We start from the raw sequence: 22,105 nt of genomic DNA on the forward strand, positions 1-22,105 counted from the left end.
TTGATTTCTTTTAAAAGTTTCGGTTTGAATGAACCGAATTCAATCACGTCACAGTCACAGCACGGCGCGCGCGTCTCACAGCAGTAAAAGACGACTTGTTCTGCAGGTAGACATTTTTTGCAGCGCTCCCCCCCCTCCCCCTTCCTCCACGGTATAAAGGGTGAGGTGTAGCTGCTGCAGCTGCCACAGTCCAGAGTTCAGCAGCTGAGCGGATCTTTACTCTCATTTCTTCTCCATCCAGACCTCCGACACACTGACCGATCCTCTGACGCAAACACCCGTTTTTATTCCGTCCCGGAGCGTTTCTAGTTTTTATTTCTTCAGGTGACGCTCTCTGTTTCCGTTGGACCCGTTTGGATTTTACGCACTTATTAACCTTCCTTGGACCTCCGGAGCTTTCTGCCCTGGACGCTCCGTGCCGACACGCCATGGCGCGTCTGTTACTGCCGTGTCTCCTGCTGTTTGTATCAGCGCAGACGGTGAGTAGCACTGACAGCACACTTGCAGGAAGTCAGCTTACCTTTTTACTTTAGAACCGCGGTGGTTTGTTTTGTCTCTGCTGGTTTCTGGGGACGCGGGGAGGTTTGGAGACGTGCGCTTTTACGCGCAGCGCGCCGAGCTCCTTTTACAGTTTTCCTTCATTTCTGCGGGACCTAAATTACTTACATTTTGATTTCACATATTTATGGATATCTAGCCTAACTGGTAAATTGTGCAGTGCAGAGAGTCAGAGGTCACAAATACCGTCGATGCCTGCAGAAATAACACGAGAACAACACCGGCGGTGTGAGTGAGTAACGACTGTGTTCTCCCCCCAGGCCCTCTCCTCCGGGGTCTTCGAGCTGAAGATCGACTCCTTCACCAGCTCCCGCGGCGTCTGCCGTTACCAGTCCCGGGACTGCCAGATATTTTTCCGCGTGTGCCTCAAGCACTCGCAGGACGTCATCAACCCGGAGCCGCCGTGCACGTACGGCACCGCGCTCACAGAGATCTTCGGCGCCGACTCCAACTCCATCTCCGGGAGCGCACCCATCAGGGTGCCCTTTCACTTCAAGTGGCCGGTAGGTGACGAAACTCACACGGCTTCTCTTCAGCGCCTTCAGGCCTCCAGTAATCTGCGTGTTTCACAGTTTCTGTCTGAGGCCCTCTACCTCTAAATCCAACAGTTACCGTTCAGATCACACACCTGCACCTTCAGTGAAGAAGCGAAGTTTACAGCTTGTTATGAATGTCTTTCTCATTCCAGATGCATACATAACATAGGCTAGAAGGATGGAATTGAACCATAAAAATAAATAAACTGACTGTCCTGCTGACTAAACACACATTCATTGAGCGCATGTGCACGTGCAGCTATGAACTGCCTGACGGGTGTCCTCACTGATCGATCCTGTCCAACTCATTTCAGGGGACTTTCTCTCTGATCATCGAAGCCTGGAACGCGGAGTCTTCTGGACTCGAGTCTACAGGTAAACCTGCTGCTGCAGTGTCGCTGCTTTACCGCCAGGCGGCGACAGTGGCGCTGTTTCCCACTGCAAACACACACACACACACACACACACACACACAGTTTGTCATGTTACATGTGTAGCCTAACTATTGTGGACTCCATAACAGACCTTACACCAGAAGCCCGTTTCCTGCTGTGAAGTCACTGTGAAACTCGCTTTAGAGCCTGCTGTAGACCATCACTGGGATGTCATAGAGATGCCACAGGAGAACAAATCAAATCACTGGAAACTCACTGCAGTTACACACAATAACATGCTCACACCTGTGCCCTCGCTCACCCAGAGAACCAGAACAACCTCATCAGCCGGCTGGCGACCCGCCGCAGGCTGGCTGTCGGGGAGGAATGGTCCCAGGACGTGCACTTCGGCAACCAGAGCGAGCTCCGCTACTCCTACCACGTGGTGTGCAACGAGCACTACCACGGCGAGGCCTGCTCCGCCTACTGCCGGCCCCGCAACGACACCTTCGGCCACTACACCTGCGACGACGGTGGGAACCGCCGCTGCCAGGAGGGCTGGGCGGGCGAGTACTGCTCTGACCGTAAGTGTTGAGACGGAACTGTTCCTGCTCCCTGTAACCGAACCACAGCGACTCTGTGGTTCCGTGAAGGACTGAAGCGGTCCCTCTGCAGCTACTCTAGTATTTGATCCACTAAGTGTTTTTATGACAAAGTAGTTTGGCATTTCAGAGCTTCTCACTCTCAAACACTACACTTACACAATACAACACGGGATAAAAAGCACGAGCAATAAAAGTAAATGAGCTACAACGTGCCAAAAAAACAGCAGGATGGTCCTTGAAGGCATCATAATGTTGTAATTAGGGGTTTAATTGGTGTCTGCACCACTTAATAGTGAACTTAAAGTGACTTTATGATACTGTAAAGAATTTTATTTGCTATAGTATCGATTTCATATTTCTAAAATATTCCTCTAATATTCCTGTAAGGGCTTAAAGTGTGTCTGTAGAGCTTAGCAATGAGTCTGTTGAGACTTAGACATGCTTCGTGGTATTTTCTATTTCTAATCTATAATGTCACTTAGCAGGAAGTTGGGATATGTGTTCAGTATAAAGTTTGGAGAAGGGTTTCATTGCTTTGATCCTGATCAGTGTTTGTCACTGTTCTCCAGACAGCAGTGAAGCTTGTTTTAAATCTGAATAAAAAATAAAAAGTTGTGGCACAGCCAACCACATCAACTACAGATTCACTTCAGAATTGTCCTAATAAAGCACCAAAATTGGCTATAAAATGTTTTTTTTTAACAGTAGTGTGACCCCTCCTCCTCCTCCTCTACTCTCCCTCCATTTTTATTCTACCGTTTCTTCAGATTGGGAGGGAGGAGGTGTGGGGGAGTAGAGAATCAGACCCTTGGCGCTTAATTTTTTTGTCCAGCGGCCTTGAAATTGTTAAGTCAAGCAGTTGTCAATGCCATCGCTGGCCCTTGTGGCTGTGGAGGACAAAAAAAAAGATCTTAGCACTTCTGTCGTTTCGTGTGTGTGTGTGTGTGTGTGTGTGTGTTGGCTCTGAGGTCTGCTCCTTTTGTTTTGAGCTCAACAATGGGCCCCTGGTCGGCCCCCGGCTCGCCCGCTTTAACAGGGACACGCGCTGGAGCTTAATGTGCGCTGTCTTGCGTGAAAAGAGACAGCATGTGTTGCTTTTGTTGTGTGGGCCAGCTGCTTCGTTCAGTACTTAACAAGCACTTGTAGGGGAGTTGTGTGTGTGTGTGTGTGTGTGTGTGTGTGTGTGTGTGTGTGTGGTTGAGAGAGAGAGGCCCTGAGAGGGGAGGGGGGTTGTTTTGTGATTCGAACCAAGAACATGAGACTCACACACACACACACACATGCACTCATATTAATATTTGCTCCTTCTTCCTCCCGCTTTCTCCCTTTCCCTCTCTTCCTTTGACTTCCCTCCCTGTTCCTTCTCCTCCCCCATCAGCCATCTGTGCAGCGGGGTGCAGTGAGGAGCACGGTTTCTGCGAGTCTCCCGGGGAGTGTGTGTGCCGGCAGGGCTGGCAGGGCGAGCGCTGCAACGAGTGCGCCCGACACCCCGGCTGCATCCACGGGACCTGCCAGCAGCCCTGGCAGTGCAACTGCAAGGAGGGATGGGGAGGCCTGTACTGTGACCAAGGTGGGTTCAACCTCGAAAAACAGCCCAGCCAGTCAGGTCAACGGGCAGCTGACTGGTTTATTCACCGGTTCATCCAGAAAAAATAAGCATTTACGTTCCAGCGAGAAGTTAAAAACACACAGATTATGATTAAAAATGAACGTTGTTTTCCCGCCATTGTAGCAGACTACCGTACTGACTAACCCACGAATGATGTCAGTTTAACCGTCGATTAACTAATCAGCCTTTTTACCCTTTAAATAGCCAACTATCATCTCAGACTCCTGTTGTGTGGTCTGTACTCATAATTTTTGATTGACTAATAAATGCAGATGAATTAAAATAAATTAATATGTTAATTAGAGGCTTGATGACTGACTAAAAGTGGCAGTAAGATGGCAAAGCTACTCTGCAACTAAACAAAAACTAATTAAAGGATCATAGCATTGCATGTTCTTAGCTCATATATTTTACATTTGATTTTCTATGAAGATCAACTTGCGCAGACATAAAACCTGCCGCAGATAGATTTTCCATCACAGTCGACGTCACATCGGCATAGATATTTATGTTATGTTATTGTTGCGTGATAACATGTGGACTGAGAAGAAAAATCTGTGTAGCTAAGGAAAAGCTCTGACATTTTTAAAGTGCACAAAGACTCCAAATTTACATAATTAATTTAAAAAATGTGTTGTCTTCCTTTTTTCCCGCCAGCATAGCTCGTGAATGCAACGCTATTCGACAGCCAACTCTCAATTTTCAGAAGTTGGAGCCTCCCAGCACCACATAAACATGCCTAACCTTCTAGACTTCAAATCCACCCGCGCTTTCAACTCAATGATAATGCAACATTTAACCAAAATGTCAACTATAATGTAATGTCAACTATCGCATGCAAGTTTTAAATCTCTGTAAGTTGTTTTTTAAATGAAATGAAATTAAACTAAAGGCTGCTTTGAAAGTATTTTAAATAATCTGAAAACATGCTTTATACATTGGGTACACTGTAATTTTGTAATAATAATATATATATAATAATTGTATTAGATGGCCAAAAACAGGGCAAAATTCCAGTGTTATCATTTTATAATCCTTTTGTAATTTGTTTTTATTCATACATTCCAGTGGTGTTCTTTTACTCATCTGTAGGGGTGCACTACTGGTTTATTATTATATTAATAACTAAACAACAATTATATTTTACAGAGAAGTGAAGGACAGTAACTGCAAGACAAATAGGGTAAAAGTAAATTGCAGTAGTGAGGGAAGTGAAAGAAAACGGCAGGTAAAAACATCTCGTGCAAGCTATATGTGCAGTTTAAGATTTTTGCAGCTGCTTGCAGAATATAAAAAGTTGTGTTAACATTACGGTTTAAACATATAAAATACCAATTTCTAGAGTCTATATTGGGTCAGCAGGTTTCACTTTAATGTAAAGTTGTTTATCATCTGCATATGAGCAAATAAGAACGTATCCAGAGCCATAACCTTATTGTAATATTCCAAATAGATATTTCATGATTGGCATTAGTCATGTCCTGTAGCTTAAGAATCTTTACACCATATCCACGTCAGGATGTCTGAATTGATGCTAATCTATCTAGCAACAGCAACATTTGAAACCCTAGAGATTTGAAATGCCTCCTAAAAATAGCCAAGAAACTTTTCTTTAGCATTAAAATAAACCTCAAGCTATCTTGACGTAGGCGTAGAAGACACTAAATAACTGCTGTACAACTTGTACAATATGTTTTTTTTCCAGAGGGGTTCTTTTCTTTTATATAAACCTTTACTGGTTTATTTCTCAGATATGAAACTGCATGTGGTCCTTAATCCCAGAACACAGTATGCCTCCTCATCTGTTCAGATGATCCGTGGTGTGCCTCAGGGCTCCTTCCTTAGTCCTCTTCCATTTTAATTTTTCTTCACCCGGTTATTAAGTTGCTCCAGGTGTTGATCTTACTGTTGTTTACCTGCAAACAAACCTTTTTATTTAGGTCTAGGTTATATCTGTGCTTAAATACAGTATCAGCCCAGTAGAAGCTACCATTAAACCAGCCTTGAAGCCTTTGTTGGATCTTGAAACAACCATATGTGTTAGTTTCTACTCAGCTGGACTGTTCTAACACTCTGTTCACCACCCTGAGTTGTTTCGCAGTAGGTCCAAATTACTAAAACTAATAACTAATCAGTGTCTTAGTGTCAATCCATGTCTCAATCTGTCTTTCCAGAGTGAAATCTCTTGGGTTTTTCTGTCGTTGCCTCTTAAAGCTTGGATGATTTGGAAGACTCTTTTTAGAATTTCTGCTATGAACATGTGATTTGTTATGTCTTTTATTATTGTACAATAAATTCCAACATTTATTATGAAAAGTTGCTTTACACATTATGTTTACTTATTTATATATTTATTTATATGAGAAGGTTTGAGTTGGTGTGAAGCTGCTAGGGTTTAAATGATGTGACGATGTTTAAGGCAGCAGTGACGGGATGTCACAATCTTGCCCCTTGTTTAGGGATGGTTTTTCCAGTCTGAAGTAAATTCTGGTTTGCTCAGGAGGACGTACAGAACAAGCTGGAAATCTGGGAGCATGAACCTGGACCAGCAAACTGACATACTTTTAAAAATCTGGCAACACACTAACATTTGTCCATCTAAGCTGGACAACAGGGGAAAGTAGAACTTTAGATATTCAGAAATTGTCAAAGGCTGAGCGGACAAAGGTTTGAAAACACATTGCAGAATGCAGTTTTGTGTTAGCACTTTGTGTTAGCAAAGTTTATAGGTAAAAAGTTCACAGGGATGTGAATCTGTAAATTTGGGGTTCAGCACAAACCTCAAATTACATCACCCGTCTGCTACTTAGCAGCTTTACTTTGGCAGTTTCACACAAATGTATTTGTCATTTGACTTTCTATCAGGTAAAGTAAGACATTTAGAGTGCTCAACCTACAAAACAAATCTGAGATGCCCACACAGAAAACACAGAAACCCTTGATAAATCATTTTATTCATGTTTTACCAAACCTTCACCAAACTCCCTCCTTTCCTTGCAGATATCTCAACTTAATTTCTTGAGACAACATACCGTATACAGTATTAAGAGAGTGTTATTACTGTGATACTGAAACAAAGTTTCCTCATCACTTAGTAAAAGTATTGCTACAAAAGTTTTGGTAAAATGTAAAACAGTCATAGAATGACAGCCGTTTTGCAAGAAATAATTTAAGTGTACCACCTTCCAATGACATCAGCATGATCTACTGTTTGACCACCTGCTTTATTGCCAAAAAAAATCCTTAAAATTTTTATTAAAATGATTTCAAAGGGGAGTGAAGCCTAAGTCTGAAATCGTATTACAAGATTCTTTCAGGCATGAATATGCTAAATATATTGGAATATTTATAGAAATGTTTTGACGACACCCCCCGAACTGTTGTTTTAATCTCTTCTGGGGGGGTCTAACCCTTAAGTAGGGGTCAGACCCCCTCCCATCCTCCAGTAATTTCAACCCTGTCTTCATAACTTCATAAGTTAATAAGAAAAGGAATTCAAGACAGACAGCACCGTGTTGACAGTTTTTTATAGCTAACACCGAGAGGGAAGTGGTTCATTAATCTAACCTTGCTGTTACTCTCATCCTGTTTCTCCAGACCTGAACTACTGCACCAACCACAAGCCATGCCAGAATGATGCCTCGTGCACCAACACCGGCCAGGGCAGCTACACCTGCACCTGCCGGCCTGGGTTTACCGGCATTAACTGCGAGATCGAGACCAACGAGTGCAACAGCAACCCCTGCAAGAACGGCGGCAGCTGCAAAGTAAGTCAATATTTTCATACTTATCTTCACTGAAATCAAGAACGTTTTGTTGAATCAGCATACAAAACTTCTAGATCGGCTTTCATCAAGTTTTGGTTGTTTAGCAAATCCCGTTTCCCCAGAATCCTTCAAAAAGACTGCAGCATAACTCAATAACTATCTAACAAAGACAGAAACATTGGGAAACTAAATAAAAGCTCATTACAGGAAAGCTGTGTCTGGACTGATAAATCTTCACTTCCTCCCCTCCTCAACTCTTTTTCTCCTCCTGTCTTTCCTCCAGGATTTGGTGAACGATTATTCGTGTGCGTGCCCTCAGGGCTTCTACGGTAAGAACTGCGAGATTAGCGCCATGAAGTGCGCAGACGGGCCGTGTTTTAACGGAGGAACCTGTGTTGAGAACGTCGCCGGCGGGTACAGCTGCCGCTGCCCGCCCGAGTACACAGGCTCCAACTGCGAGAAGAGGATCGACAGATGCAGCAGCAACCCCTGCGCTAATGGTAAGAACCTTCTGTAACCCGCTTCATTTACTTTTACTCCCCCATTTTCACGAAAAATATGAAAATCATAAACTCAGGTGTGCTGGTTTGCGGAGCTGCAGTGATATTAGGAATTCATGTCTTGCTCAATATTAACATTGACACTTTTGCAAGAACATAATACAAAAGTGGCATCATGAACCAGCCACACCAAAATCCCAAATCCAGTACTAGTCTGTCTGGTGTAGAATTGTCATCCTGTAGTCTGGAAGGAAATCTTAAAAATGATTTGCTGCATTTCATTTGTTTATCAACAAGGCCAAAATGTACCTGTTTGCCTCTGGTTTGTGGGACTGATCCTGTGCTTACTGAATTAATCAGATGCTGCAAACCTGTTAAAAAAAGAATAAAAACATGGAACATATGGCATACATCTGAAGACTGGGATTTCAAAAACACTCATTTTTTGACATCACAATGCAGATGGCTCATACCGTACCGTGATACTTTGTGATTTTCTTGAAGTTCAGACTTGCAGGCGGCCGGCATTCAACCACTTGATGTAATTAGTGTCTCCTTGTCTCCTTCATTGCCAGTGATGCAGCTCTCTTTTGCTTTGTAACTTTGTGGCAGACAGTTCATAAGAATTAGATATTTAGCTTGTGTTTAAGGGTTGATGTTTCCTGTCTAAGATATTAAGGTGAAAGTAACTGTCCGGTCTGACTTGTTCTCTACGTTTTAGAAGCTGCAAGTTACTTAAAATCTGGTCAAACTGATCAGAGGGAAACGTGATGCACTGATTTTGGAAAAAAGCTTCAAAAATCTTTTCTGTTAAAGGTGGAGTGTTTGTATAGTTATAAGTAGTTATGCATACACCAACAAATACATTTGTAAAAGTTGTTTAAATGTATATAATAGTTGTAGATTAAGAGCCTTTTGGATCATTGCTTATCTCATCAGCAGCAAAAATACAACAACTTGCCAAGCAGGTCGAGTGTCCTGCTACTACTGCTGTTAGGATAAACAATAAAGCTTCAGGTGTTGATTATTTTGGTAGTTGGTTATCTAATCATTCATTCACTCTTGTGTTCACTTTGGTTGAACTAGAACTGGCAGCCTTATTGTGCAGTTTAAACAAAGGCCGAGGAAAAAGAAAAGATAAGCAGCATCCTTTTTGGTGTTGAGCTGCACTCAGTTCAGCCCTCTGAAGTCAATGTAGTTTTTTGGGTCACAAACTTGTCAAGGTGTTGGAAACCTGCACAGCTGTTCTCTGGTAGTTAATATGTTTGTAGATCTTAAATCTCGCTGACTGGATCCACCTGCTGCAGATTGTTTAGAGACATTCAGATGTTCAGGGAAGTGTTTTCACAGTTCGTCAAACTTTTTAGTATGTACACCATCATGAGTGTATATGCTTAGCTTTCTTCAGGCCATCTTGTTTTTGTGAAACTACCCAGATGCTTCAGTGTCTAGCCTTTATTGGTTTTTTGCAGCTCTGTGCAAACACGGTTGCTTAGTGATTTTTGCTTTGCTCTGACGACCTTGGCTTGAATGCCTGTATATCCCGATGGGTGGTTTATCAGTCAGTTAATCATTTATTTAGTCATCTAATTTCAATCAATATCAAACTATTTACAAGAACAAGCTGGTATAATGATTAAATGATGCTACAGCAGAGGGTTATAGTCAAAGGGAACAACCAGAAGATTAGTATTTTAGGGTCAAAATCTTCACAAACTACTTCATTTCAGTGGTCTAATCTGCTTTGTATTAAAACTTGAATTATGTGTTGGACCAAAACACTGGACTTATTGTTTCTAAAATGATAGAGAGCTTCAGATATGTCGCAGTTGTGTTTCTTAAGAGTCTACAATAAGTTATTGGTGTACCCCAGAATAATTTTCTCTATTAGATCTAACTTTTTCACTGCTCTGCGGTGACCTGATGGTGTTCGCAGGTGTTTATATCTTCGTGGCAGCAGTTAACACTCCTACTCCAAACACACACAAGAAAAAGCACAAACACACTTTTAGCCAAAATGGTCATTTAAATGGTCAGTTGTATACCTTTGGGTTTATTTTATCCTAAATGAGCTTAATCAGATTCAGTGAGCTGGTGTCATCAGGGGAAACAGAAATGTACAGTTGTGTTTCATCTGCATAAATATAGACATTTATCCCCTGCTGACATTATTCAAGTTAAAAGACAAGTGGCCCAAGAGTTGAGCCCTGTGGAAGCATCAATTACTTCCTGAAGCAGTTTCTCTTAAAATTCAGTCCTGATTTTTGTCAGTAAATGGCACTTTTTGTGTGAATTTCATATTGCAGGTTGCTGTCACAGCTAACAAGCACATCTCCTGTAATATTAGATTGGAGCAGCATGTCATTAAATAACAGTTATGATTTGGCATAAATATAAAAGGATAATGATTATCTTGGTTTAAAGGCTACTAGTAATAACAAGGACTAATGTGTTGGAGCTGATCCATGTTAGATAAAGTCCACTGACTCGAGTCAATGACCTTCTTGTCAGCTTGAAAAATCAGACAGAAAACAAGAGTGAGAGAAGACAAGATAGTAGTGGATAAAGGTAACTGAACTCAGTTTACACTTCTGAGTTTATGTTTCAGCTGACAAAGAATGATGGACATTTATTAAAAGGAAAACATTTGAGGTCATCCTTAGCATATGAGCACATATTGCTGATTAGCTGCTTAAAATTGTAACTTTAATTGTCAGATGGACCAGATTCAGTTGTGATCTCATTGCTTTGATACTTGTTTTGGGATATAAAGTTATATAAAGAATTTCTACCAGTAAATGTATGCAGAGATGGACTCGTGATGTTAGAGTTTAAAACCTCACATCAGACTTCTTTTTGTGTGTGTGCGCGAGGGCCGATAAACTCCTGGATTGTCACGCAGGAGCCTCTGAACATGTCTTATCACCTTCTGTCTGACAACACAAATATTTCACTCGTTGTTGGCGTCGTAAACAAGCCTGTTTTTAGCAGTAGCCGTGGAGACGCTCAGACCTCTCAGTCTCTCTTTCTCTACCTGGTTGCACTCGTCCTGTCGTCTTGGGCATGAATCCAGTGCTGGCAGCCGTTCTCAGGCTGATAGAGCCGTCAGCACCAGGCTGATCCACGGCTCATTTCTCTCTTGAAATGCCTGGTCCTTTTGTGTGCCAAAAAAAGCCTCACAACAATGTTTTACAAGATAATTCAACCCGTTGCACCTCACTGTGGCATGTGAACTCCGTGTGTGTTTAACTTATTAACTACAAATTGCATTATCTTTACATCACTGCTAAACATTTTCCTAAACATACCGTCAGTTTTTAGATTGATTTCCCTTCTTCCAGGCTGCCATTACTTTCATTTCTTTATTTAAAATCACCTTGCAGATACCTGAAATGGTCTCCAGAGCAATAATCCATCATAATTAACACTGTGCAGAGTTTTACTTTTGTTAAAGTGACAGTCCATCTGTGTAGAATGTGTGATTGTCAGTCTGGTCTGTTTATTGCTGGAGAAAAGCTACATGCAAGAGCTGAGAGTCAGCAAAACAACAAGCGCAGAAAACCTAGTTCATATTATCCTTTTCAAATCATCCATGTTGGCTTGTTGTTGTGGGTTTAGTTTTGTGACAACATACCTAATGAATGCTCCTCGGCAGCCAAGTCTAAGATGTCTGATTTTCCTTCCAGCTCATGAATGCACCGTGCAGGTCGGCTTTCAGACCAGTCAGAATGATTAGTAGTTTTGACAAAACTAAAATCGAATATAATGTTTATTGAGATGGATTAGCTATCTGCAACAAGTCTCAAGTTTCAAGTCTCTGCAGGTTGATTTTATAAACTGAAAACAAAGGCTGGAGAAAATGCTTTGTAAAGGATTTGTAGTAAATAGGATTAAAAAAAATGCAAAAACACTGGTATTACAACTGTAAGAACGTTTTGATGCCACTGACTTGGGAAAGGACAGATTATTAGGAAACCTTCGTAACTCGCAGGATGAAATAATGCTTTGTAAAAATTAAAAACTACCAAATTTTAGTGAAGAAAGAAGGATGCAGCTAGATTCTCAGGCTTTGAGGCACCTGTTCTCATGTCAGACGGATGTCCAGTCCAGACAAACTGTCTTTTTTATGAGAGCAAACAGATAGACGGCTCCACTGACAGAACTGGCATCACAAAATACAACTTTATCACTAAATATTTTAATTAACATACAGTTATCGTTGGCCTGCTGAGTGGAGTTGTCTCTCAGGGTCCCAGGTCAGCCTCCAGTCCTCCCTCAGGTCCTCATTAGGGTGTATAAACTGCTTCCTGCTTATCTTCAATCTGCAGTCATTCCTGCTTCTCAGTGAGCCTGACTGAGGGGAAAAAACCATCCTCACAACTGCTGACTGGTTGGTTGTAGCTCCACTCTGTTTGCTGTGTTGCAACACAGCAGCTGAACAGAACAACCAAATATGGAGATGATTCAAGAGTTTGTTTTTACAGTGTTTTGCTGCAGTTTGAGCTTTAGTGTGGAGCCCCAAACCGTCCTGTGCAAAGTGTCCTCAGGTCCTCTCCCCTCGCCTTTCCTTTCCTGTCCTTTCTCAGTAAATACCAAACAGAAATTGTTGATCTGCAAGAACTAAGTCACTGCCAAACCACGTGACCATTAATAATCTTAAAATAATCATAACAATAAATGAAGAGTCAGTAAGTCCGTTTAGTTTTTGGTTTGCGTCTTTTCCTCCTTCACAAATCTCCTCAGTGTTTTCTTCAGTTAATATTTTACAGTAAGCTCCACTGACGATGGAAAACATCTCAGGATGTTTCTAATCATGCACACATTTCTGTCCCGATGAGCGGCATCTGTTGGGAGGAAACACGTTCTTTCTTTCTTTACCTCTCCGGCCCTCTCTCCTCTCTCGCCGCCCTCCTCGCTGTCCAGACGGAGTCTTCTGTTATTAACTCTGTCTTCTTCTTCTTGTCTCTGGAGAGTCTAGGACTTGTAAAATCTAAAGTAAAGTAACGCACTTTTGTGTTTTCTGCAACATTGTTTAGCTCAACTCTTACCTTAGTTGGGCAGTATGAAAGCAGCGTGTTCAGCTCTCAACTGGTCGGACCAACTTAACACTGTTGATGCAGCTGATTACAAAATACAGGACTTTTTATCAGACACCTAAGATGTTTTAGAGCACTGAAAGTGTCCACCATCTTAATATCTCTTTAAAGAATATTGCACCACAAGCTAGCAATCACTGTGTTTTTTTAAGTACAGCCTTTTCTCTTTAACTTATGCGTGCTTTCAGCGAGTGTCTTCCCTTCATGGCTGCACTCTGTACTCCCCACCACGTCAACAGCACCTTACATTTCCCACCGTCTTTCTTGCTGTCCTTGTCAGATACTTACTGATCTAGAACTACGAGACAGACCGGAGGGCAACATAATCCATTGACAAATTAAAACTAAATCTTTCTAGCTTTACATAGGTGAAAGACTAATCCTGTTTTTTTAATCCACCCCCTTCCTTGACATTATTTCTTTAATTCTACTCTTTACTGTTACATTTTATTGCTGTTTGTCAATTTATTTGGTTGATATTGTCTCGTTAATTATTATGTCTAGTATTTTCTTGTGAAGCACTTGCTTGTATTGCAACCTTGCACAAAAAGCACTAAACAGATCATTTGTTTTTATTTGATTCTCTTGAACCAGACAGATTATAGATTTTAGCATAAAACATAAAACCTACATCTTTGTGTTGTGTTTAAATGTTTTGTTCAACAATTATAACACTTGTCCTTCTTCTCATCCTGTCTCCTTCTGCACAGCCAATCCTTCTTGTGTTCAGGTGTTAAACTTCTGTCTTCCAGATGTGTGTTAATAACTAAAACCTTTCTGTCTCTTTCTCTCTGCAGGCGCTCAGTGTTTGGACCTCGGTAAGGGTGTCATGTGCCGCTGTCGGCCAGGCTTCACCGGCTCTCGCTGCGAGACCAACATTGACGACTGCGCCGGCAACCCCTGCCGCAACGCCGGCACCTGCATCGACGGCATAAACGACTTCACCTGCACGTGCACCCTCGGCTTCACCAGTAAGGACTGCTCTGTGCGCACCAGCCCCTGCGACCAGTTCCCCTGCGAGAACAGTGGCACGTGTTACACCCACTTCACCGGCCCCGTGTGCCAGTGTCCGCCGGGCTTCATGGGCGCACGCTGCGAGTACTCTGTCACCAGGCCGCCTACGCAGCCGCCAGGGAAGGACGATGTCCCTCCTGCGCTGATTGCCGCCGTTGCCCTCGGCCTGGTGACGCTGACTCTGCTGGTGTGCGCCGCCATCCACATTCTGCGTCAGCTCCGCCGGGGCAGGGCGCTCACGGCCCTTTCCACATCGGTGAAGAACGACCTGGAGACGGTGAATAACCGCAACGCGGTGATCGGTGGGGGTGGACCCAATAACGGGAGCTTACCAGGAGCACCACTGGGCAGCCTGAGAGAGAAGGAGGCCTTCCTCATCCCTGGAGGACAATTTAAAGTGTCCAATAAGGACGCAGCGCTGGTGGAGAAGGGCGGCGACAACATGGCCATGTTTAAAAACAAAATGGCAGACTGTAACCTGGCCAAAGAGGAGCAGTGCCTGGCCAAGAACAAGTTTGACCTGTAAGGACCTGATGATGGTTTGATAGCTTTCTGTGTGTGTGTGTGTGTTTGTGTTTTGCCTTTTTTTTTTCTTCTCTGCACACTGGGTTGTTCTGAGAAGACAAGTCGCAGCATGTTTGTCGTCTGTTATCTGATCATTCGGGTGTTCACACACCTTCACCTCAAGTATTTCTGTCAAAATCTTTTTGTTGCCGCTGTACCAACCCTCCCTCTCTCCCTCTCTCTAACAGTAAGAAGAGGGACTCGTCCATCATCGTTCCTCCTCTCAGTTTTGCAAAGGACAGTCTGTATCACCCAGTGTTCATCATCCAAGAGCAGATGGAGCAGTGTGTGTTTGCTACTGAGGTGAGGACACGTATACACACAAACGTGTATTCATGTGTTCTTTATTTGGTCCATAAGAGACTAATCCCATCTCTGGTGTGTCACACTCTGTTAACTCGATTTTTGTTTTATTTTTCTGGATGAAAAGCCAGTCAGAGTCCGTGCTGTGAGACAGTGAGCATAAAGGAGAGGAAACCAAGTGATGATGGCGTTCAAAAATAAGAAATGTCAAGTTTATTCAAAGTTGAAAGGCTGGTTTAAACCCCACGTTGTGTTTATGTAGGTTGTGTAGGTTTTGGGCCTTTGCAAAGTTTTGTTAAACGTATCAATGATTTAATCAGCTCTTCAGAAAATATGAGTTTAGAACTGGCACTTCGATTTGATTTGCCTTGTTGGATAGTTGTGTTTTTGATTAGAGCTCTCCAGTGCTGGGCGCACTGCAAACAGCTGTACTGTAATAAATTTGTGTTATTTGTTGTATAGCTGACACTGTTCGTTAGTTATCAAGCCAAGATTACAGTAGTTTGATAATATTGCTAATTTTGGTCTGATAATGTATTCTCCTACATTTTGTCATATTTAAAATAATGATTGTGCATTGTGTGCTTTTTTGTCACAAATGTTTGGGAATGCATGGCTCAGACTGAGAGTACATAGATGTTTTTATCATTTTAATTTGTGTCTAAATGCTGATTTGAACATGAATACTGAGACAGCAAATATATATATGTATATATACTCTGTAATAATAGTTTCTCAACATTTCAAGAGTCAACAACTCTGAATGAAACTAAGAGATGCAAATTAATAACAGTAATATTAGTTTTTAAGTGTTTGTTACATGTCACAGTTACTTAGTGTGCAGAAAAATGCACCTAAACTGAAAATACAACATGACATGACTTGTAGAAAAAAAGTGAGTGCATTTTGTGATATGCAAAACTTTACATCTTTCAAAATCAGCTAATTTGTTTCTAGTGATCAAGTAATGCAAAACTCATATGATAGATGTAGTGAGGAGTCATCACTTCATTTATTTCACTCTAATGGTTAATATTATTTACTGATTTTGGAGAACATTTTCAGGAATTCAGACTTTAAAACGTCACTCTGGGGCTTTAAAAAAAATCTTATTCTAAAATCATCTCTTTCTATAAATGATGGCATGTTTTTAAATATGACCACAAAGAAGTCATAATCTACGCTGATGACTAACTGCTATTTCTCTATCTATTCTCAGGTATAACCTCCAGTTTTCAGAGCATCAGTGGAGGAACTTTTACGCTGAAGGCCTGAAATGTTTTCACTCCAGGACAGTTCACCCAGAGGATCTATTCTACACACTTTTTTATTTAATATTTATTACTGCTGCTCAATGGAAAGAAACAAAAAGAAAGGATTGCTTTTCTGCTTCGATATTGACAATGTTTGCATGACAATGACTGAAAAGAAAGAAAAAGCAGCGGAGGATCAGAGGAAAGAGGAAAGACTGAATGTCCGGCGTCATTTGCACTATTTATCTTTTTTTTATACTTTAAATCTTAATATAATATTTCTGTCTGTATATCTGAATTTTCCTTGGATCAAACGTGAACGAGAGGACGTAAAGAGTTGGAAGTATCTACCAATCGGAAAAGTCTGGTGCCTTAGCTATGCTTCCTAATCATCACGGCAACCGTTTCCTGTACAATTTCACAATATGATGTCAATCAAATCGTTTACAGGAACGGGAGACAGAACATTTTCTTTTAGGTCACACAACCTGAACTTTCCCACAAATAATTTCTGTCAGAAAGCTGAACTGGACTTTCTGTCATCACTCCATTTTATTAGATTTTTGTTTTCTCTGGAAGCGAAGCATCACATTGTGGCCTGTTAGAAGAAGAACGACAGCAGTCTTACAATCACATCCAATCATACAAACTCTGAAGTGCCTCTTCTTAGAAAAACACTCCAACAAGACTTAAACCCAGGACTCACAATGAGCAGAATTTGTTTTGGGTTTTTATTTGTTTCTCATGTTCAAATCCTGTCTTTACAACACCAGACAACCCATTCAAATCCACTGGAACCAGCCCTTCCTACTGGTGATGTGTTTTTAAATCCATCATATGTACTGTTTCCAGTCCTAGACCCAATTCCAATATCCAGTCATCCCATTCCCATATCCCATTCTAATCCCAGTCTAAACTAGTTTTCAGGTGAATCAGGGAGTTTGTTCCTTTATCAACAATCAGTTGTTTTCTACATTTTCACCTCATGAACAGATAATCTACCTTTGACAATTTTAAGATATAAAAGAAAAGTCAAACATGTCACAGGCTGGATGAAGGTCCAGCCGAGCTGGATTCATCTTACGAATCAGTTTTTCCGTTTGTCTTCCTTCCTTTGTAAGTTTTGGATGTTTATTTTTCTATGAATCAAAAAACGAAAAACTAAACTTGCTGCCTCTTCTCTCTCTTGCTGCCTTTATCAACCACTGCTGTCACAGCAACTAAACAGGAAAGCATTAATATCACCCACTGTTTTTCCGCAACACTCCCAAGAGTCAGTAAACTTTTACAACAGTGAGGCACTCCAAAGAGAGTTTTTTAATTACTTCTTATTTTTACCTAATCCATTTGATACCAAAAATATGTGTTCCTCTGTAGTCGTGTCTTTGTACTATCTTCGTTAATTTAAGAAAACAATGCAATGTTGTCATATATTCCGAAGTTTTCTTATTTAATTTTTCCCTTTGTAAATAATTTTGTATTTATGAAAGAGAATTGTATATATTTCTATGTTAATGTGCCTAATGTTTCAGTCAGAATCAAGAAATATATTTTTTCATAAATAAATAACATTAATGTTACTGTGTTGTTTCACATTTCTTCCTGTGTGTGGACATTCACACCAGTATGTCAGTAGCAAAAGGTGCTCCTTTGTTTGACCAGCGCGTCATGGAGCAGGTGGGAGACACTGTCCAAGATGGCGTGTAGTTTGGCCAGCGTCCTCCTCTCTGACACCACCGCCAGAGAGTCCAGCTCCACCTCCACAATGCCACCGGCCTTACGGATCAGTTTGTTGAGTCTGTTAGCGTCCGCTGCCCTCAGCCTGCTGCCCCAGCATGCAACAGCATACAGGATAGCACTGGCCACCACAGACTCATAAAACATCCTCAGTATTGTCCGGCAGATGTCGAAGGACCTCAGCCTCATCAGGAAACAGAGGCGGCTCTGGCCCTTCCTGTAAACAGCTTGAGTGTTCTTGGTCCAGTCCAGTTTATTGTCCATGTGTACTCCCAGGTACTTGTAATCCTCTACAATGTCCACACTGACCCCCTGGATGGAAACCGGGGTCACTGGTGCCTTGAGACAAAGTTACCCACTACAGCCCACAACATGGTAATCAGTGATCTTAAGAGGTGCTGGTAGGTAAATGCTGTTAACTTTGGACTGAGCCAGGCTAGCTGTTTCCCCCTGTTTCCAGTCTTTATGCTAAGCTAAGCTAACCAGCTGCTGGCTGTAGCTTAATACCATACAGACATGTGAACGAAAGTGGAAAGTGGTAACGAAATTAACTCTCCGAAAGAAAGCAGATAACCATCATTCCCAAAATGTCAAAGTATTCCTTTAAAAGCAGCTAATCTACTGAGATGTCCTCAAGTCAAGAGTAAATCTCCATGCTGAAGAATTAAAATGTGTAGTTTTTGTCAAACATTTCACAACTGTTTACCAGGCTTTTTTGTTTCTAGATTAGTGGCTCCCCTTGTGTGGAAGTAAATAACAACAATAACAACAATAAATGATCAATAACCGGGTTGGACAACAGAAATCTATTTCAAGGCGAGGCACTACAGGTGAACAGGGTAAAAACGTAACTGATCGATATCACCATGAAACGTCCCCAGTTACATTAAGACAGTTATCTCTTTGTATTACAAGTTTTCAGAAATTCTATGTTTAAATATACAAATGAGGCACTATCTCATTAAATATGCACTTTTTTTGCAGACATTTCCAGAACAGAAATCTAAACGGAGGATAAAGCCAGGTTCAAAATTCTTGTTTCATTTTGTTGACATATTAGAGTCAAAGGGATTTTGGATATCTCTTTTTATCACTCCATAGATCAGAAAATACCGTCAACAGCCATAAATAAATCTATTTTCGCCATGTTTTTAGAAATAAAATGTTATATAAATCAGGCTGTGAATGAAATATGAACAAACCCCTCTGTAATAACCTTCAGAATTTAAACAGGAATAAAACTGTTTGGTGCTCAGATTATGAGAATAAACTCATTTTGAGAAGCGGCCTTTAAAGATATGTATTATAAAATTCATACATTTTATCGGAAACTACTATTTACAGACAATAGCTAATCAAATCCTTAGCAACAACAAAAGAAAACATCTAAAACACATCAAAACTGAATAACACAGCATACATGCCCTTCACACACTCTTTCACACACATTCACTTTTGGTGAATTTAGGAGAAATCTACAGATGCAAAGTGTAGTAAAATAAACACCTAAATGCGTATTTTGGACATTTTCTTTCCACTAGTCTGGAAAAAAGACTGAAAGAAAAAAACTGGTTAAGGCCTTAAATCAAGTTTAAGAGGTAATAATGTCAGACGCAGGAAATGTGTGAAAGTGTGAACGAAAATGATCAAAAAGACTTTTGAGTGGTTGTTTCTCACCAAATAAACACTGTGAGCACAACCACTCCTCTGTGGTGGAGGATGACCAGCACCTGCTGGTAAGCGCTTTAGTCATGGCGCTGTGTGTGTGTGTGTGTGTGTGTGTGTGTGTGTGTGTGTGTGTGTGTGTGTGTGTGTGTGGCCCTGACTTAGGCTACCATCGGGGACACATTTCAGACTAAAGACCAGTTAATTGGGGATGGCTTGTCCAACTGGGGGCAAAAGCAGATTTTTGGGTCAGTGGTTGAGGTTAGGGTTAGGGGAAGTCTCCGAGAAATGAATGTAAGTCCATGTCATGTCCTCAAAAGTGACATAAGAATCAGAATCAGAGTCAGAAAGACTTTATTGATCCCTGAGGGGAAACTCTTTCGTTACAGCAGCTCACTGTCACGTCAGTGCACACAGGAAGAGAAGTACGAAGCAAAAAAATATATGATACACTATAATACAGGTCAGAAAATAAATGAAGTACCAAGTGGGTATAAGTATAAAATAAAATAAGTGTGAAGTACAAAGTGAGTTTACCGGTTGATGATAATACGGTATAAGGTAATTGTGCATGAACTGTCAAGTTAAGTGTAGCTTATTAGGATTATAATGAGACGGAGGATATTGCACAGCAGTAATAGAGGAATCAATAAATATCAATATCAATAAATAGGGAATTTTAAACTGAAAAGAGTGTATTGCAAGTAAACGTGTGTGTGTCTGCTAACATTCACTGGGTTGTAAAAACATTAAACATGTAGATTAAAATCCCGCAGCCAGTCCAGAATATTCATGCTAATCCACACTGAGCCGTGCAGTTATCAGACAGTAACACGCAGCGTGGAAGCTGATTACCATCACTGCAGCGGCCTGAGTGGATTATCACATTTACTCCGAGGCCATTATGGTGTTCATTCAGATTTTGGAGAGATTTGCTCTTTGAATGGAACTTTTGTGTTGTTGCTGTCTTCGTCATTGTCGGTATAAATGTTACTTCACTACTCTAACAAACAGGACACGATGACGGTGATTGGCACTGACTTGCCATTTCGTTTTCTCTTCGTTCCTCAGTATGACATGATGCTTATGTTAGCTGTTTTCTGGCTGGGAGGGCAGTGATTCTGCTCTAACCAATCAGCAGTGAGTGACATCATTTTTCAGTGGACACAGAAGCCGCGGTGGAGGTTGTTAGTAGCGCTGAACGTTTGTCACGTTGATGGAAGAAATGCGTTGATTTAAGAGTTGTTGTTTCTGTCAGCCGACTCACAACAACCTGTGCCGCAGCAAACGTCTCATCCACGCTTTGTCGTCTTTTTCGTGGCCATTTTTCTGTCTGGAACATCGTTTGTGAGTAAAAATCTTACAATTCTTTCTTTAAATATTGAACTGACATTGTTCTCTATTTTATCGTATTCATTTGTCAACAAATCCCATGAACACCGTCTGACTTCCTGTCTGCGGCTCTCAGCTCCGAGCCCGTTGGTCCCAGCTGAAGACGTAAACTTTTAAAAACACCTCACAGATATATAGTTTCATGTTTTAAAAGGCTCAGTTCCTCAAACAGCTGCTCGCTGTAGCTTTTATCAAACAAACAGGAGGAAATAGTGCATCTGTTGGGGACTATTTCCAGCGGCGGATGAATCCACATGTGGTGCTGTAGTGAGTGTTTGTGGCAGCAGGACGGTGTGTGTGGGGCTGAGTCAGAATAAACTACAGTGTGTGTGTTCATGGTGATGAAGGAACATGTCACCCAGTGCAACAGAGTGGCTCATTGATGAGTTTTAACAGTTTCTGGACAACAGAGGAGGCTGTGATTCACACACAGTACGCGTTAGCAGATCCGTCCACTGCTGGTTTGAGTCTGCACGTGGGATTTGATGAAGAGAAGGGAAAGTACAAAACTGTTAAAGGGAAAATTCGGCTCTTTGTTTCCCTCTTTCATGTCTTCTCTGTCTGACAGTGTTGTTGACTCAGATCATTGGTGTGTTGGTGTGTTTGAATTCAAAGTGAACAGGTTGAGTCAGCACAGGTCAAATGACAGTAAACGTAGTTAGCTCGACCTTCTGTCTGTCTCCTACTTCCCTCCCTTCCTCCCTCTCTTCTCGCTCTTTTCCCTCCTTTTCTTCTACTTTCCCTCTCTCGATTTACAGTTTTTGTTAATTGATACACAGCCTCTCCTGGTTAATGAGTGGCTGCTGCCACGTGTCAGACGGTAAAACACACACACACACACACACACACACACACACACACTGACAGCAGGAGAGTGGAGAGAACTTCAGACTCAGGCCCACCTGCTGTTCACCTGGCCTGCTTTGTCTTTGAAACACACACACACACACACACACACCTCTGTCCTCAGGCTGCACTGTGAACTCTTCTAAGTGTCACCTGGTGAAAATTTAATCCAGCAGACTCCCACCAAGCTGAGGAAAGGTCAAAGGTCACCCTCTGCCAACGGCCAGTCTGCTATTGAACTTTAGCATTGCTGGGGTCGGGGGTTCGATTGCCACTGTTCTACACC

General features: G+C 41.7%; 1 protein-coding gene across 1 annotated transcript; it reads left to right on the forward strand.

Moving 5' to 3' along the window:
• Window positions 1–165: 165 nt before the first annotated feature.
• dlc (deltaC) lies at window positions 166–17,759 on the forward strand. The gene is made up of 10 exons (XM_044202577.1): window positions 166–479; window positions 819–1,061; window positions 1,409–1,469; window positions 1,795–2,052; window positions 3,452–3,643; window positions 7,280–7,449; window positions 7,733–7,949; window positions 13,843–14,581; window positions 14,812–14,926; window positions 16,146–17,759. The coding sequence occupies exons 1-10, from the start codon at window positions 429–431 to the stop codon at window positions 16,149–16,151; spliced, it is 2,052 nt and encodes a 683-aa protein (XP_044058512.1). The 5' UTR covers window positions 166–428; the 3' UTR covers window positions 16,152–17,759.
• The last annotated feature ends 4,346 nt before the right edge of the window (window positions 17,760–22,105 follow it).

This window comes from Siniperca chuatsi, linkage group LG7 (genome assembly GCF_020085105.1).
Source record: "Siniperca chuatsi isolate FFG_IHB_CAS linkage group LG7, ASM2008510v1, whole genome shotgun sequence".
NCBI classification, from domain to species: domain Eukaryota; kingdom Metazoa; phylum Chordata; class Actinopteri; order Centrarchiformes; family Sinipercidae; genus Siniperca; species Siniperca chuatsi.